Source organism: Gobio gobio (genome assembly GCF_949357685.1).
Source record: "Gobio gobio genome assembly, chromosome: 20".
Lineage (NCBI taxonomy): Eukaryota > Metazoa > Chordata > Actinopteri > Cypriniformes > Gobionidae > Gobio > Gobio gobio.
Genome location: NC_137113.1, coordinates 18148543 through 18167744, shown reverse-complemented (window position 1 = coordinate 18167744; position 19202 = coordinate 18148543). Strand labels below are relative to the sequence as shown.

At 38.0% G+C, this 19202-nt stretch overlaps 1 protein-coding gene across 3 annotated transcripts in view; it reads right to left on the bottom strand.

Moving 5' to 3' along the window:
* The window catches only part of atrnl1b (attractin-like 1b), a 154147-nt gene that overhangs the window by 63403 nt on the left and 71542 nt on the right, over positions 1-19202 (bottom strand). The window contains exon 25 of one of the 3 annotated variants that reach the window (XM_079846036.1): positions 9259-9320. The exons of the other annotated variants lie outside the window; for them this stretch is intronic. Coding sequence (XP_079702162.1) covers positions 9259-9320 — 62 coding nt within the window. The remainder of the gene's footprint in view (positions 1-9258; positions 9321-19202) is intronic. 3 annotated transcript variants of the gene reach the window in all.

Genomic DNA, 19202 nt, shown 5'->3' with positions numbered 1-19202 from the left:
TCTATGATGTAATTGACATTTTACATTTACTTGATTGTTAATAAATTGTTACATTTTGATCCTTTCTGAATTAATCTGTAATTATTAACTATCTCCAATGTGGAACGTTATAATTGTAACAAAGGGTTAAAACGGAACGATCAAATGTATGATTAACTACCAAATATAGATGACCAAACAATCGGTTGGGATTCTCTTCTAAATGTGACCACTATGATAAATGGAGTCAGATAAAGAATATTATAATCAAATCCATTCTTCCAGCTGAGACACTGAACGCGTAAGGCCTTCACCGCGGTTCGCTGCCGATCCTTGGAGCGAATTCATGCGGTCTTACACTTTGAAGTGACGCTAAAGGGATCGATGATATCTCATTTCACTTGATTCAATTCCTCCATCCTTGCGTCTTTTCCTTGCGTCCTACCCTCGCATCCTGAAGGGGTGGAGCTAAGACGCGAGGAAAGAAAACAAGGATGTACAAATAAGAATTGAGAAGCACCCAATGACATCAAGACCAAACGAGGCAAAAAGGACACTGTCATCCCCTGATGATTTCATGTTTCTGCCATTTGAACACCCACTTTTAGCCTTCCTGGCATCCCTGACCGTCTCATTACAGTGAGAGGAGGATCTAGAGGACGATCGTATGACATGACACCTCTCTTAGAACTGATGTTTAGTTAAACTCGTAGTCAAATCACTTTGCATTACAGTTTGCTGATTCACTGAGCCCCAAGTAAATGAGCAAATGTCTGAGAAGTGAAATCATTTGAAGGACGTTTTTGGTGATTTCGCAGACGCCAACATCAAGAGGCGCATACCCATCTCACCTGAATGAAGCAATCTACGTGCAGAATGGTTAAAAAAGAGACAGTTACAGCAAACCCTGGAGGGGAATGTCGAACCCTGTAAACTGAACAGCATGCGCTAGATATTAAATAAAAGCAAATGGATTGCATGAATTGAACCAAATGCATTATCTTACAAAGAGACTAAAAAGCCATTCACAATGTGGAAATGCATTTCGCTTTTGCTCATGTTAACCGCTCTAATTTCAGGTTGCGCCACTGACAGGTTCTTAATAACAGATACATTTCCCTGCAGAGTCCTTTTACAGAGAGGGTCATTTTTTTTAGATTGCAACTAGAAAGTTAATATTAGGCAGCATCTGTGGCAGGTTTTTCTTTCTTTTTTTTTGTTGTCTATTTTGTCTATTTATTTAAATTTTTTGTATTTCAGTGATGCGGTTCATAATTCAGGGGCAGATGTAAGGAGAAGATATACTCTGTCAGCGACCATCTCTCTAGCTGCACTGGTAATGGAACAGAATCTGCCTGAGGCTAGTCTTGATTCCAGCTGTCATGAGATTGGCTATCTCACTCAGTGGAAATAAAGTGGAAATCACACTGATGAAATCAGGGAAATGCTCATTGGAGGAAAACACTTGATTGACAGCACTAAATTCTGCCTAACGCTACCTTCCATGCACTGATGCCTGTACTTTTTTAGTACAAAAATAGTTACACTTTCTGAGGGAAAGATGCCTTTATGGAAGCCAGTTTTTGCCACATAAGAAAAAGAAAAAAAACATGCTCTGGTATGTCACAATTATGACGAAATTATGACGATTAAGTCGAAATTATGACATACTACGTCAATTAAGAGCTTAAAAGTTAAAATTATGACACACTAAGGAGCAGATTTACTAAATGGCATGAATTTAAAGATTTGCTAAATTAGCGTGAGACCGCAATCCCATAAAAGTGTTGATGGCAGTGAAAAGTTCTGCGGGTGAATTACTAACAATCTATCAAGACGGGGCTAATTTGCAAAAAAGAAGAGCTGATGATAATCAGGTGTGTGTGATCTACTAATAACACAGGTGCTACAGTGGCTAAGTGGATAAGGAATGATTTTGGGGCGTTAAATAATGGCGCAAATACTAGTAAATTGACTAGCGCAAACCTTAGTAAATCACGCTGCATGATTCATTTAAAATACTCTCCTCCCATAAATATTGTGTCTGAGAGGGAACTCCTACAAATGCATATGCAATAAGGTCAGCCGCAAAAATAACTGTCCATGATTTTTTTCATTGCATGTTTTTAGTAAATCCTGATGGTATTTTTTAACGGCAAAAGAGGGTTTGCGTTGATGCAAGCTGTTAGTTAAAGGTGAACTATGTAGGATTTTTGCAGTAAAACATCCAGAAACCACTAGGCCAGTGTTATATATTTTGTTCAGTTGAGTACTTAGAATATCCCAAATGTTTTCAACTATTTGTAAATCGTGAGAAAATTGCTATTTTAACCAAGGAGCCGGGACGTGTGAGCTATGCGTGTGAGGGAGTCGCCTGTCGATTGCGTCATATCTGCGTCACCCTCGGTCTCCGGTTTTATTCAGTGAAACACTTTACGCTCACTGCATTGTGAACAAGTGTCATAGCAGCCGCCGAGCGAACATCATAACTTCCTTTTCAACACACTCAGATATATCTAATACGATAAACAGAGCTGTGTTACCTCACACTCAGCACTGGAGAAGAGGAAGTGCCGCCGGCAACCGTGTCATAATAAAAGTCCCGCCAGCGACTATGCCATAATAACAGTCCCGCTCTTCAATCGCTCCTGCGGCCTTGCTCAGCTCCACAACAATCGCTCCTGCTCTGCTTCAGACTACAGTAATGTTAATAATCGCATCCATGAACATGATTTCTGCCCGAGTCCTATCCTGACTGTTTCCCACCGGCTGTGAGGTGAAGACCACATGTCCCGAGATTCTGCGCTCAAACGTGGCGTCATCAAACTACGCCTTTGTTTTGAACAGGCGACCTCTAGTGGACGGAAAAGTTACATAGTGTAGCTTTAATCTGGCCCCAAGTCATTATGAAATGAAAAGTAAAAAATCTAACTTTATAAAGTCACAATTATGAGATAAAAAAGATATGTTAGGATATTAAGTAGCTTTTATAAACATGCCTTAGAAAAAGACATTAATGATGTGCATCTTAAGACAAAACACTGGCACTGACATATTTTAAGATATCTCAGTCAGGGTTTTTCCTACAATTACATTTTTTTTGGCGGCCGCCAAAACTAATTTTTGTCCCACCAAAGCCTTATTTGATGAGTTGTTGTGATTTATGAGTGATGTAGATGACTGCTGCGTTTGTGATAGGGCGCATGTTAACTGAGACCGAGAGAACGAGCAGAGAGCCCATCCCCTGCGCGCACTCTCTGTCTTCAAAATAAGCACTTTCCTACCTTTCGCATATTTCACATATTAATCAAAATCAAAAGGTCGGAAGACCGAATTCATGTTGCACGTTGTGCATTCGGACATTACTGCTGGGTGTGAATTGCACTCAAAAAACGTTGATATAAACCATACTTTCAATAAACGGGAAACAAATCCTGTCCAGTTATGAAGTGTTTTCTGTGTGTTGACAATTCTTTCACGATGTTCTAACAGACGGGATTCGCACACAACGCGTCTGCTAATGTCCGATTCGTGACCTAATGACAAATTTTAATCCAATCTTTTTAATGACTGGTTAGAACAACTGATCTGTCCAACACTGAACTCACGAATCAGTTCAGAGATCAGTTCAGAACCCCTCTGAAATGAGAAGACAAGTGTGCTTACCCAATTTAGCAAGAGTGGTTAGTAAGAATTTATTTTAATAATCCACAGTCTTTCAGCTTATTTATGTTCACAATCTGTAGTAAAATAAATAGCCTACAATAATTTAGTTTAGACTGGAGTGAGGTGAAACCAGAACAAAGTTGTTATTAGCTAGCTGATAATTTTATGAAATTGTATATGGCAGAAAATTAGGCTATTTGTTCATTTTAACATGTATAAGTATATAACATGTTTTAATACTTTTTATTTTTAAACGGCGTATTTTTCTTATATTTTACCTTTAATTCCCCACCGCTGTCTCCACTGTCCTTTGAACGGCTCGTTTGCTTCCTGCTTCTATGAAGCCCATCCCTCCGAAAAACGCAATGGTCTTAGATTGGTTAGATGGCCAAATGTAGTTTGTAGTTCTGCAACAGCTCTCTCTCTTTCGTAATGACTGCGACGTGGCCTCGCCCACTTTGTTGAGTGTTCGCGGGGGCAGTGTTTATGTTAATAGCAAGGGTTTATGATGTCACCAACCCGGGAAGAAGCTTGTTGTAGTCCAAAACGGACTACAATTGTAGGCAATAAACTGCCATAACTTTAAAAGACAATATCTCCGTTTGCATTGAACTTTCAGCTCAGTAACTTTGCAGTTACTGTTTATGCTCAAGCAGCAACATTACACACTAACTAAAGTTAAAAAAGTGAAATCCCATGCAACCACCCCTTTAAAACTAAAACATACTTTTTAGTCTGGGACTAGGCTTAACCCTTGTCTGTGAAACTGAGGGGAAAAGTTGAAATTATGACTTAAAAAGTCAAAATTACTAATAAAAAAGCCAAAAGTTGTGAAATACAAATTCGAAATTATGAAATACCAAGTCAAAATTGTCACTTTAAAAGTCATAATTATGAGAAAAAAAAAACTTTTTATCTAGTAATTATGACTTACCAGAGCATAATTTTTTCGTTCTTTTGTGGCGGAAATGTGCTTCCATATGCCCTTGGTAGATTCACCAAGGGTGGATTTATTTGATCCAAAAATACAGTAAAAACTGTAATATATCTCAAATACTCAAGGAACATTAATTAGTATTATCAATGTTTAAAACGGTTGCACTACTTAATATTTTTGTGGAAACAGTGATCCTTCTTTTTTTCTTTTTTTTTTTTCAAAAGAGCAGCATTTATTTGAAATAGAAATATTTTGTAATATTATAAATGTCTTTACTGTCACTTTTGATCAATTTAATGGGTCCTTGCAGAATAAACGTATTCATTTCTTTCAATAAAATAAAAATAAAACTTACTGACTTGAAACGAATAGTAATGTATGTGCGAGTGAACACTATGGATGAACGCTTTAAAAATAAAATATAAAAAAAGGAAAATCATTGTTTGACAGTTTATCCTATTTGACAGTTGTACCACACCTTGTCATGGCACATTTTCCACAGCAATTCACAGGGTTAAAACAAGTAATCTGCCAACTACGCATCCACTGAAGCATTTGAAATCAGCTATATGCTTTTTTCTCACCTATTGCTTCCAGACGTCAAGGGAAGACGTGCTGAAGCTAGTGCAATTTCCTGTATGATACGTGAGCAACATACAACACAACAGCATTTGAGCTTCCCAGATGACAGAACGGTTTTCAACGCCTGACAGTTTCTCATTCACCTGAAAAGACTGTCTTCTTTCTTCAACAATTTTTGAATAAATGATATTGGTGAAAGGACTAAACTTTTGAGCCTGGTGCTTCTGAAGGTAGGTTTGAATTTAGCGGACTCAAACTGAATTTCCAGAATGAAATGCCACGCTTTCTTAAAGTAACAGATTAATTCTAGCCTGCTTACACAGCCAGTGTGGATGTCACACTACACACACTAAGGCAAACTTGAAGTTAACTAGTTAAACTGATTGCCCAGGCAGTCAGAAACAAGCATGCTGTATAACATGACTGTTTGGAACACAAGTTGACCTCGTGTCGGAGTGCATCAGTGTGTGACACTAGCTTACAGAGGGGCTGTCTAATGCAGGACAATGATCTGAATCCAGGACAAACACCAGAGCGAGAGAGAGAGACTCTTTATAACCAAATCTAATAAGACATAATGGGAACAGGTGTGCATTTAATGACAAATCAAGAAACTGCACAGAAATGAACAAATCAGGATGACAGATCTACCTTGTGGCAATGACACCTTGTATGGGGGAAGGAGCTGAGCAGTTTTGCATGAAGCACTGCGTGACAGTATTATCAAAAGTTCACTTTCAATTGTGTTTTGTCTCACCTCATTTAGCCAAAACTGAAAATGCTGTCATTGTTTACTAACCCTCAATTTGTTCCAATCCCACATGAATTTATTTCTTCTGCGCTACACAAAAAGGAGAAATTCTGAAGAAAGTGCTGATTGCTTTTTTCATGCAATTACAATGAAAGGGGGCTGAAAGCTTTCAAGTTTCCTCAAGTCATATGATAGCTTTGTACAAGAAGTGGTTATTTATAATATTCCCCTCCATGAGTCAATAAAACCAAATTCTAAAAAATGTATTAGAAATATCAGACTCTCAAAAACTATTTGTTAAAAAATAAAACACTGTTTCATAATGCAGTGCAAATAGAGCTAGGGTGAATGTCAATATTTTCAGTGAATAAGAACTTTCAATGCGTTGTTTTTTTTTGTGTTTTTTTTTACACAAAGGTATAACGTCTTCAGAGGAATAATAGCAAATGAGTCAGAAAGACTATTTTATAATACTCTTAATACTTTTAATACTTTTAGGGAGCTTTTTGAAGCCTTTTTTTTAACTCTTCAGGCTCCATTCACTGTAATTATATGTGATGCAATCTGGGGAAACCCGTCGGATGTTGCGCTGCAACATTTTCAGGCAGATCAAAAAAATAGATAGATGTAAATTTGTCATAATTGGGTTTCCATTCAATTATTATTCCATAACATCTTTAACAATATCTTGGCAAAATTCATTAGTTTAGTGCAGAATGTCTAAGAACACGCCCGGTGGAGGTGCAAAGAAAAAAAAAAATCACCCCCAGCTTTCCCTCTCTTGACGCAGACTGTTCATCCATCAAAATAAACCACATGTAGACATGTAGAATAATGGTGTATCAAATTCAATGCACATTTCCCGACAGTCCTGTGTAAACTACGGCATGCAAAGTTTTTTGTATGGAACGTTATTGTATAGTGAGATAGCAGAGCTCAAGAGAACAACGCAGTATGAAGTAGCTGATCACTTAAATGATCTCGCTCGCCTCAATCTGTTTAAACCTGGTGATGTCAGTGCCCTAAACGATGTTATACTTGACTATTTCACATCCAGAGATGAAGAATCGGATGATAGAGAAGTTACTGAAGAGGAGGAGTCAACTTAGCTATGCTGCAAGGTGTGCTGAGCTTGCTATTATAAATGTAGGCCAATCTACGTGGTACACTAGTTGTGCTATCTAAACATACAAGGGGTAATCACAAGTTCAGAGTCCATGATAAACAATGGAAAACTTACTACTAAGTTGCTGTTCTCTTCAGGGTAACGTTAGCTAGTCCCCTTGTGTAGTGATGCTGCTTATAAATTCTAATTTTTATATTTTCATATTCAGTTCAGACCTTTATTTTGAAATAGTGTTGAACACGAAAAATCATGAATGATTGGTAGAAAACCGATTTTTTTTTTCATTCCAAGAGTTCAAAAGATGACATCAAATACAATTTGATGAAAAAAAGGCCTGAAAATGTTTTAAATATAAGTAATGTTATAACATGTCATTACCATGAATGCAGCAGTGAGGTATAATGCACGTTCTTTTTATGTGCTTATTAGAGGTTGAATTCAAATCAAATTCTGCCAAACTGCCCATACTACTTCTGAATAGGATGTCTACTTCATAAAATGTATGAAAATTATGAAAATGTATATGGTTCAGATCACTTAAACCCTATGAAAATGGAGGTGCCCATATATGGTAAGTAATGGAGTTTGGATTCACCCAAACAAAATCTCACTGAAAGCTCATTTTGGAACACAACTTGTTAATGTCTTTGGCTTTGATTTTCTTGCAGTTTTAGAGTAAAACGCATTGTATAAAATACATATTATTATAAAATATTTAATAGTTAAATTTTTACATTTCACATTTTCATAAACTTTTATAACTTTTTTCTTTTTTACTTTCATAATTTCACTTCTACAATAATCTGCCAAGTGTATTCTTTAAAACAGTCATGTCTGTGCAAATAAGGGTGACATTTATTTAAACGTGTTATTCTCAAAATCATAGCGATGAAAACAGATTTGGAAAGGGCTTGAAACCAGCTTCCATGTAGTATCAAAACCTGTAAAAGGTACATTTTCACCATGTGTTGGGTTTTCGTAGATCACATCACATATGATAAAGAGGGGCTAGCATAAATGTTTGGAAAGCCATAGGGTGAGTAAATAATTTAAATTTTTGGGTGAACTATGCCTTAAAAGTAAAACTACTTTAAAAAGTGCAACATAATGTTGAGTTGAATCTCTTACATTTTCAATCACTAAGGCCCTGTTTACACCAGGTATTAACCCTTTAACATATAAGTTTAAAATATTCTAGCTGACCCCCAAGCCTGAGTTTTTTAAGGCGACCGTTTAAAAAAAAAAAAAAATGCATCACCTTATAATTATTATTATAAACCTTTATAATGATCATGTTAGCTGCTCTATTAGCGCAATGGGCGCCGCCATGTTAGTTTGCACCGCAATAAAGAGAAACGAATCTGTCGGATTTACAACTCATCAATCAATCCACTTCTCCCGAAATACATGAAAGTAAGTGGACGGTGAAGTCGAAGAAGAACAAAGTAAATAATACCCACACAATGTGTATCTGATGTGAATAAAACACATCAAAGGGCTAAGATGCGTTTTGGCGATGGGATCACAAGCGGACGATGCTATATACAGGTGTAAACGGGACCTAAAACATTTCGAGCTTGTCCACTTTTGACCACTTCCAGAGGTAGTCGAAAACGCATTCAACTGAATTGCTTTCGTAGGGTAAAGCGTTTCAAAAGAACGCAAAAAGTCACAAAAGACCGCCTACTCTACGCCTACTGACCTAACGTGTAAACATTATGGGAAGCACGGTAGCCAGTTGGGATTTAAGCTTTGTTGGCTGAAGACCCAAGTTTGGTTTGAAGACGAAAAACATATCAAGCACAATGTTCTCGCGCCATTTCTGATTTCTAACTCAATGTTTGGCATGGTCTTGCGGCCATCAGAGCATAAACGAAAGCTGATGCCCCCGTATGTTTATCCGTCATCTCTCGGCACGTTTATTTGTAAATTACGCGTGCTTATGTTGTCCATTAGATTGAAAGATCTGAAAAAACACATACATTTACCCACCCATAGACCCTCCCCTTGAAGAAATCAGGACAGAAGTGGTTGAAAGTGGACAAAAGAGAAGGTTGTAAATGGGTATGTCTCCCTTCTCTACTTGTGATCCAATCGACCAAAACGCATCTTAATACCAGGTGTGAACAGGGCCTTAACATTGGCTTAACAGGTGAAAACTTCTGTTTCATCACTCCATTGAAATGCGGAAGGAACAATGACACCACAAGCACTCACCTGAAAAACGTCACAAAGAACTGCACCAGGTCCATAATGCTGTTGTGCTGAGAGAAGGCGATCTGTGAGGGGACAAAAGCAAAAGAGAGATAAATGATGGGGTGACAGGTTACCAAAGAACAGCTCTTTACGTGAACAGATGATGAAGACCTTTGCTTGCAGCTAGGGTCCTTCACAAGGAATAATGTCATAACAGATTTTTTTTAGCTTGAGGGGCCATCACATCATTTTTTCTCTTTCCTTATCCCCTCTAATTGTTAAATGGAGGCAATAATGGCAGTTCATGGTTACCTGAGCTGACATCCCTCAGGCAGTACACACATGCCAAACGTTTGCCTTCTGGGATTGTGGCTTACATTAAATGCACAGGTGTAGCTCAACATGGCTAAGAAGGGATTCGATGACACTGTGGGTGAAAGTATACAGTCTACATACACACATACATATATGTATGTTTCTGTCGGTGGATACACATTCTGGCTTCCCAATACATTACAACAACAGCGATGATCAAAATGCAGGGACAAAACAGTCACTCTTGTAATCTTGCAAGTGCCGTCTGCTCAAACGTAACTCATTTAGTCATTTACGCCACCATCACCGGGTGTTGGTAGCGACGCGAGCGCAGGTGAGACCTGAACAACACCTGATGCTATCTGTGTTTAAACTAAACTCATTTAAGCCTTGCCAATCTAAACATTCAAGAGCAAGACGCAAAAGAGAACTTGTGTACGCTGAGAGAAGACGGGAATTATATATTTATTTTATATTTGATTACTTTATTCAGTTTCTATACCTGAAAAACCTGCAAAGCACTGTCTATTTTATATGCATCTTATTGTATGTATTTGTGCTGTTTTAGTATGGCATAACATTATGACCACTGACAGGTGAACTGGTGAAGTGAATAACACTGATTATCTCTTCATCACGGCACCTGTTAATGGGTGGGATATATTAGGCAGCAAGTGAACATTTTGTCCTCAAAGTTGATGTGTTAGAAGCAGGAAAAATGGGCAAGCGTAAGGATTTAAGCGAGTTTGACCAACAACAAAAAAAGGACCAAATTGTGATGGCTAGACGACTGGGTCAGAGCATCTCAAAACTGCAGCTCTTGTGGGGTGTTCCCGGTCTGCAGTGGTCAGTATCTATCAAAAGTGGTCCAAGGAAGGAACAGTGGTGAACCGGTGTCAGGGTCATGGGCAGACAAGGCTAATTGATGCATGTGGGGAGCGATGGCTGGCCCGTGTGGTCCGATCAAACAAACAAGCTACTATAACTCAAATTGCTCAAGAAGTTAATGCTGGTTCTGATAGAAAGGTGTCAGAATACAAAGTGCATCAAAGTTTGTTGCATATGGGGCTGCATAGCAGCAGACCAGTCAGGGTGCCCATGCTGACCCCCGTCCACCGCCAAAAGCGCCAACAGTGGGCATGTGGGCATGTGAGCATCAGAACTGGACCAGAGAGCAATGGAAGAAAGTGGCCTGGTCTGATGAATCACGTTTTCTTTTACATCACGTGGATGGCCGGATGCATGTGCGTCACTTGCCTGGGGAACACATGGCACCAGAATGCACTTTGGGAAGAAGGTAAGCCGGCGGAGGCAGTGTGATGCTTTGGGCAATGTTCAGCTGGGAAACCTTGGGTCCTGCCATCCATGTGGATGTTACTTTGACACGTACCACCTATCTAAGCACTGTTGCAGACCATGGACACCCTTTCATGGAAACGGTATTCCCTGGTGGCTGTGGCCTCTTTCAGCAGAATAAAATTTTAATATTACACAAAGATAACATGAGTAAATACAAAATGCAGTTTTCAAATGATGATTTTAAGGGATGATTTTAAATGATGTGAAAAAGTAGGCATGTTTTTCCTTTATAAATGAAATAATTTAAAACCGAAAGAAATATTAAAAGGCACATTTACAGGGTTTAACGCTAAGGTTTTTTCTACTGCCCCGTCGGGCCGTTCAGATTTTTACCTGCCCTGCTAAAATGCAAGTACATAGTAGTAAAGAAACCTAATCTAATGTGGGATCAGAATATGTTTTGTGCTGCTTACGCTTATATATAGTTTTTATTCTGGCCACTCAAATTGGTTCAGTCACAGATGTTTTATTCAAAGATTTTATATCGATATGCTATCAGCAGACAAGCTACGTTCTTGGCCAAGCTTCAGAAGACATTGTGTTTGAATGAGATGAGACATCATGGGTTTGGCAGCGAATACTGCAGGGCCATTAAGTAAGCATCAACACACTTTTGAAAAGTTGTTCAAGCATTCACAGTGTCAAGAAAGCATTCCCCTAGCATCCCGTAAGGCAAGGAGAATAACTACTCGGATAAATACACAGAAAAAATAAACGGATTAATGTTCTAAATGTACGAATTTGTAAGTCACCCTGACTCACCAGATGAATAATGCAACAATGGCAGAGCGGGGCAGGTCCTTTGGAGAACCCATTCATTTCATTAAGCCGTTGTCACAGGAACACGGCTGGGGCTAAAGACAGCGCTGGAGAAAGCTTTAACACTCCATTAAGGCTGAACCATTTTTGTCCCCAAAGACAAGCAAGCAAGATGCTGGGATTGAAAAGAGCAGTTGTGCAGCCCCCACATCTGCCCGGTTAAGTCATTGTTCCCACTGAGACCGTACCTTGTTGTGCCATAAATAATGCTGTGGAAGCACCACGTGGACAAGACGTTAACTCAGACATTCAAGTATTTGCATTTGCAAAAATTCAGAAACAGTTTCTATCTATCAGTGCTATAATGGTACCTGACAACATACTTACTAACGAAAACTACGAAAAATGTTAATTGACGATCTCCATACATCAGCTATCTGAGTCAAATTAGGGCTTCATTATTGTACATACATTATCTTGTGCATATTATCCTCCAGGTGAAAGAATCCATTTTTATCATAGTTATTCTTATTTTCATCAATTATAATGCATTAGATCATTGTATAAATTGGTAGGACTTTAACCAGCCAGTATAGTTATTGTTCATCATGCTGTAGAATGAATAACCACTAACAAAGCATCTGAGATCTAGAAAGGACTGTCAGGAAAATTATCCTAATGAGCATTTTGAAACATAAAGAGGACAGAGGAAACTACTGAGACCATCAAGCAGCTCTTTGTTCTATCTTCATTATATATAATATAATATGGCCCCACTTAATATTAGGTGGCCTTAACTACTACTTACATCAATAAATAAGTACAATGTACTTATTGTGTTCATATTGTATTGTAAAACACTTTTGCTGATATTAAGGTGGGATACCGGTAAAGTTAGGGACAGGTGTGGTGGTATGGGTAAGTTTAAGGGTAGGGTTAGGTGTAAGGGAAGGGTCAGCAGTGTAATTATAAATGTAACTCCAGAAATTAATTACAGATGTAATTACATGCAGGTATTTTTAAAAATGTAAGTACAAATGTAGAAACATGTATGTACACAATAAGTGCATTGTATCAAATGATTAATTAAAATGTTAGTACATGGTAGTTAAGGCCACTTAATATAAAGTGGGTCCTATAATGTAATGTAATATAATATAATCAGTGTTGGGAAGGTTACTTTGGAAATGAAATATTACAGATTACAAGTTACCCTGTACTGATTACTTTTGATTACTTCCTGATTACTTTTCTAAATTTGTAATGAATGTTTTCAACTGTTAATCATTTTCAAAAATATATACTTCTGCATCTGACCTGTGCCGTAGCCTCTCCGCGTCAATGTACAATTACTCATGCAGAGGGAGAATGATAACCCCTGAGGGAGGGGTTCTGGCAGACCAATCACAGCGCTTGCAGTCTGCGTAAAATTGACGTGTTGTTACATTTTTGACGAGGTGCACGTCAGGCAACGCCGTAGGCAACGCGTGCTACACACAGCCTATGACGTAGCAACTGCGTACAAGTATAAATTGGGCTTTAGACACCTACTCAATACTGATTACTGTCAGTCTTTCAAAATCCTTCATCACCTAAATTAAGATTATAATAATTAAATTTTAAAGCACAGCACCACAAAATCGGACTTTGGCACCTCTTTTTACTTTCAGATCTTTCTGAGGTCAAATACAGATTTAAAATCAGAAAAATAAATAGTTGATAGCATTTTAATAATAGTTGGCAAACATATTTTGCACTGAACTGTTATATTTGCACTGAATATAATTAATATAATATAATCCCATTCCATGAAGCTCTCTGCACACTGTTCTTGAGCTAATCTGAAGGCCACATGAAGTTTGGAGGTCTGTAGCTATTGACTCTGCAGAAAGTTGGTGACAATTATTTCATAATGTAATATATATGTAGTAGTAGTAGTAATAATAATAATAATATACTGAAAATCATTTTTATTTGCATCTAGTAACCATAAAGTTAATATGTATATGTAAACAACGAGACTACAACAAATCCATTCAAATGAATTATTTTTGGTTGAAATTTTGGCTTAATTTATGTCAAATGTAACCACGTTAACTGAACAGTTTTATTTATGGATTGTAGCATTAAAGCAAAAAATGAAATAACTCTTGAACATTCAAAATATATGCCTGGAATGGATTATTTATCTTGCTCATTCCGAATGACCTCACACCGACCCATGAGACAGTGAGACAGTTAAGCAGCAGTAATGTTTTGTCAGATTGGGTTTCCTGCACAACGAGAGCACTTCAATTCTCCATATCTAACATCTGATGCTTTCAGAGAGGTCGGGGTCCTCATATGTGTATAGTTTCACAGTCCCAATTCCTCTGTAAGCTAATAAATGCTGATCACACTGTCTGATCATAAACATCAGAGGAGAGCGAGCTCATCGTGTCACGGGGGTCCATTTGATTTAATGATGCTCCGCCATGGTAAATAAGTGACTCTGCTTTTGGGAAATCTAATAGAAAACTATTACTGCTTGAACACAGCTCAACTGAGATGAAGGTCTGTGAGACCAATGTAAATAAATGAACCTTATCAAAGGAACTCATCTCATACGTGATAGAGGAACAGAGGAATGAATGCAGATCAATATTAGGTGCATTCTCGCTGTTGGAGATAGTCCCAACAACAAATGGTGTGCGGTATCTGAGCGTCTCGGTGCACAGCTGGCGAACGGTAATGAACGACAGAAAGGTTGAGAGGATTTGTGGTGGTTATCTTTATAAACCATATGGATATCGACCAGATGAAATCTTCCTTTATTGTGGTGGATTTTTTAATAAATAGCATCACTAGGCACAGAAAACCTGCTCAACATCGAACCCTCTAAAGGACTGCTATAAGTGTTTATCATATTCTGTGTAATATATTTTATTACCAATATAGAAGGTTATTACTTTTTCCTTCAGAGACTGGTCATTTAGGGAAAGACATCAGGGGCAGGAGGAGCATACATTACCCAGTGTGCACCAACTACCGGTTACATAGGTATATAGATTAACATGTCTGCTCTGTCTATATGCAAATTATACAAACATTTATTTGATGTACAGGTAATAATATGAGCACAATCAGTCAAGTTTTGTTGAGCGCAATGAACTGTACTTTGCCATAGAGTTTAGATCAGGCTAAAAAAAAATCAAGCCCGACCATACCAGAGCCTGTGTCCGGCCCAACACATTAACAAATTTTGAGCCCAAGCTATTTTTTATACATGGGCATTCTGACGAGAACGAGCTTGTAATGAGCGAAGCGGTCCGGTGTGACGCTCAGCTCAATAATCTGCTCTATGCAGGCGCGCTCCACTCATGAACCACTCACCAGTAAAATTACGTTCACTCAAATCCCGCTCAGACATGACATTTATCTGTACTGTAGCCTACTATACTTGATGTAGCCATTAAACAATGTATTTTGTTTCATATTTATGTTTAAAAATTATGTTTTTGAAATTTCATCTGATTATGAAACGTGCAAAGATGCAAGTGGGTCAGAAATGATTTTGACCACTTCATTAAGTTTTTTTTTTTGTAGAAAGCCTTTCTTTAAAGTGAATTTCGTTTTTATATAAATTGTATCTTCATTTTTATCAAGGTTTCATCAGCCAATTGCCTGGATTTAATAAATAAGAAGCTATCACTTTCATTGTACATGAACTGGAGCGCGTCTCATAAATAAATCGAAACTCAGCAGGCTACTTGCCTCACAGACAAGAGAAATATGTGTATAGAAAGCTTGAAATGTCTACTTTTAAAGAAACAATTGGAAACTAAAAGAAATAGTTAAGCAAATCGCACTGTTCACGCGAGCAGCTCATGGACTGGTGTCTAAGAGCGTTTCTGTTCAGAATGCGGCGCTTCATCACTGCATGTGCTGTGAGTTTTAACACGCATTTTTAGACTAATCCTGACTTGTGCAACTCTGTACACATTTGTTTCTTAGCTGTAGTATTAGTTCTTACTAGGGCTGGGCGATAAAACGATAACGATATGTATCGCGATATACACGTAATCGATATCAATAAAAAAATGGGTTCGATTAAACATTCAATAATTTTTTTTCTTCAATGGAAGAAACCAGAGGTTGCCAAGTAAGTTTGGTTGCATGAGCAAAGACAATCACTCAACTCTCTGGTAACTTGGCAACTTAGGGAGTGACACGTTAACAGCCAATCATGCAACAGTATCATGTTTGGTTGCGCCATATCGTTGTCTCGTGTTGGATTCTTCAGTAACAGAACCGGCATGTGATAACGTGGAAAATCAGTGCCGCAGCGAGCGAGGAAAATGTTGGTAAAACAGGAAGTCAGAAGACCGAAGTCAGACCAAACTTGTTTTACCACCTTAAGCCTTGTTTATACTTTTGTCTGGCTCTGCAGCACAAGCCTCCGCTGACTGCGCGCGTGCCTCATCCATTTGGGAACATGTTTATACTCGACGCACTCACCATTGTGATATTCTTAGAAACGACATGGAGAGGTACTCTGCATCAGTGCCTTATGACAAAGCATCTAAACGGTACAAAGAAATAACGGAGGCACTGCACCTTAATGTTAAGAGATAATTTTTAAGTGTTCATTGTGATTTTAGACTTATGTTTACATCTTAATAATTTGAGTGTTTTCCATGGTTGTGTTGACATTTCTGCCTTTATAACTGAGGGGATTATAATCAGAGGAGGGTAAGTTTAAAATAAAAATGTTTAAATGTAATATATATTTCTCCTGGTCCTTATTTTAAATAGGTCATAAAAATATCAATAATTATCGATATCGACCGATATGAAACACTTATATCGTGATACAGTTTTCAGCCATATCGCCCAGTCCTAGTTCTTACTTTGCTAAAAATATATATATTATTTCTGATTATGGCTTTCTGCCCACCCAATTAGGCTAATAAAGTAATGATTTAAAAAAAACACAAATGCTTGATCAAGGGCCCGGGTCGGGTCAGGTCAAGTTCAGGCTCGGGCAGAGAATCTAAACTGTACTTTGCCACCACCAGCACAGCTAAACAATGTTATCTAAAGTTTGCTATATCTGTATAAAGTGATGCACAAAAATTTGCTTTATGCAGATACAGATTGAAAATAATGGAAAGTACTTACAAATAAATGAAGAGTTCAGAGGCAAAAGCCTCTAAGTGACATCTGAAATTTTCTTCTAGAATGATCATTTTTATAAAGCTTGTATATTTATGTTAAATAATTTCACTTAAATGGCAATGCAAATTACCTATTAATTGTCCTTTAAGTGAAATTACTTAAATTAAATATACAAGCTTTATAAAAATGATCATTCTAGACGAAAATTTCAGATGGCCCTTAGAGGCTTTTGCATCTGAACTCTTCAAATGTAAATATCATCTTTATTGTATATAATATCCAATCAGCTGGCCATTATTGTAAAATAATGACCACAACAGGGTGAGAAAATATTATTTGAGTCAAAGTCCTAATCACCATGTCAGAATAGTTTTTGCAATTATTATCACTCATTATTTATATAAATCTATATATAGATAAGTAGAAATATCAGTTGCCTTGGACAACGATCAATTATACAGTTCAATACCAAACAATGTTGTAATTGAAACTATTACATATTATTAAATATAGTAAACATAACAAAACTAATTCAAAATATTAATAAATACACTAAAATATATAAACAATACTAAAAATAACACTGATCACAAAGAGTAATCTATATCATACATATTGCCCCAGAATTAAAGGGGTGGTAAACCACGATTTCACTTTACTAACTTGTTAGTAGCTAGTGTGTAATGTTGCTGTTTGAGCATAAACAACATCTGCAAAGTTACAACGTTCAAAGTTTAAAGCAAAGGGAGATATCTGCTTTTAAAGAAATCAATTTCTAAGGACTACAGCAAACGGCCAGTAGGGACTACTAGACATTCCTCCAGGGTTGCTGACATCACCAGCCCCAATATTTACATAAACCCCTCCTCCGAGAATATTAAATAAGGGGGGGGCGAGGCCATTTTGTATCGCTGCTTCCCCACAGCTCCGTTGTTGTGGTATAGTTGGTAGGCTGGAGTGTTGTTGCCGCAATGCCGACGACACGCTGTTATTTTCATCCGGATTGCAGATCCACTTAGTTCAGCCTTCCTAGGGACGGGGGTGCGTTGCAGTGCGTTTAACATACAACATGTTATATGCATGTGTGTATGAGACAGCGGGGAACAGGTCGCATTTGCAGCAGATATATATGCTGCCCATCATAAATCAAAGCACGAGACAGACAGGGGTCAGAGGAGAAGACCGGAAAATGTGACATAATGGACAATATTTGTCTGTATTTGCAATACACGAGCCGCGGTTCAGCTGCGAGAGACAAACACAGCCAGTGTGAATGCACACGGGCGCACGTGGCTCCCGCTGCACATTTCACGGAGGAAAGCTTCCACAATCTTCGCGAGTTCAATGCAGGATTCGCACAACGGCTTGTCCTGAAAGACGGATTTAAAAACAGAAGCTGTTTATGGGCCACAACCTGTAAGTATGATTTATTTTTCGACGATGTGTTTTCCTGTAATAGTTCGTATTGTTAATTGTACATTGTAGCAAGGAAGTACACAGATGACAACGCTCATTCATACTTAATGTTATCCGACAAACACCTAATGTTACAAACTTAAAAAAAAAATCTCAACAGCGAACTTGGCATAAGTGTAAATTATTCTTTGATTAGAGCTTTTATGTATTGTTTATCTACAGGCATGCTAAACATGGCTCTGTGTTTGATTTGGCTACCATAGTAAAGCCAAAGTTTAGTGTTTGTTTTGGGTTAATAGTTCTTGCGACAGAAATTTGGCTATAATCGTTCTAAAAATACAAAAGTAACAGTGCCATTCAGTAGCGATCACTATAGATCCGCAGTCTTTACTCTTGAGGACTGAACAGGTTCTGCTCGATCATCTTCACTAAAATGTTCTGGGTCCGATTCGGGCTCAAATTGGTATGGTTTTATTGACACCATTGTTTCTAATACTACCAAATCACAGTCTACCGGTAAAGGTAAGGGGCGTGGCGTTTCCGACAAACGTGCACTAGGTGGTTAGCGAATCACAACCCACTGGGCCAGCTAACCAATCAGAGCCCATTGCGTATTTTTGAGGGACCGGCTTCATACAACCCGGAAACCATCAGACCGTTTTTAGGGACAGAGCAGTGTAGAATAAAGGTAAAATATATGAAAAATAATGCAATTTTTAAAAAACAAAGCATGAACACATGTTACAGTGCACCCCACAAACACAATCAAGCCTTGGAAAGAATGTTTTACCACCCCTTTAACTTAAAGTAAGCATCTGAGAACCCAACATGAGCTCAATAACAGGTAATGTTAGGTTACATACAGCATGGTATGTGATGGAGTGCATGTGTCACAACAACTCCAAGTGATGACATATCAACCGAAGACCAGAGTCACAGCTGAGGTGTGAGTTCAAAGT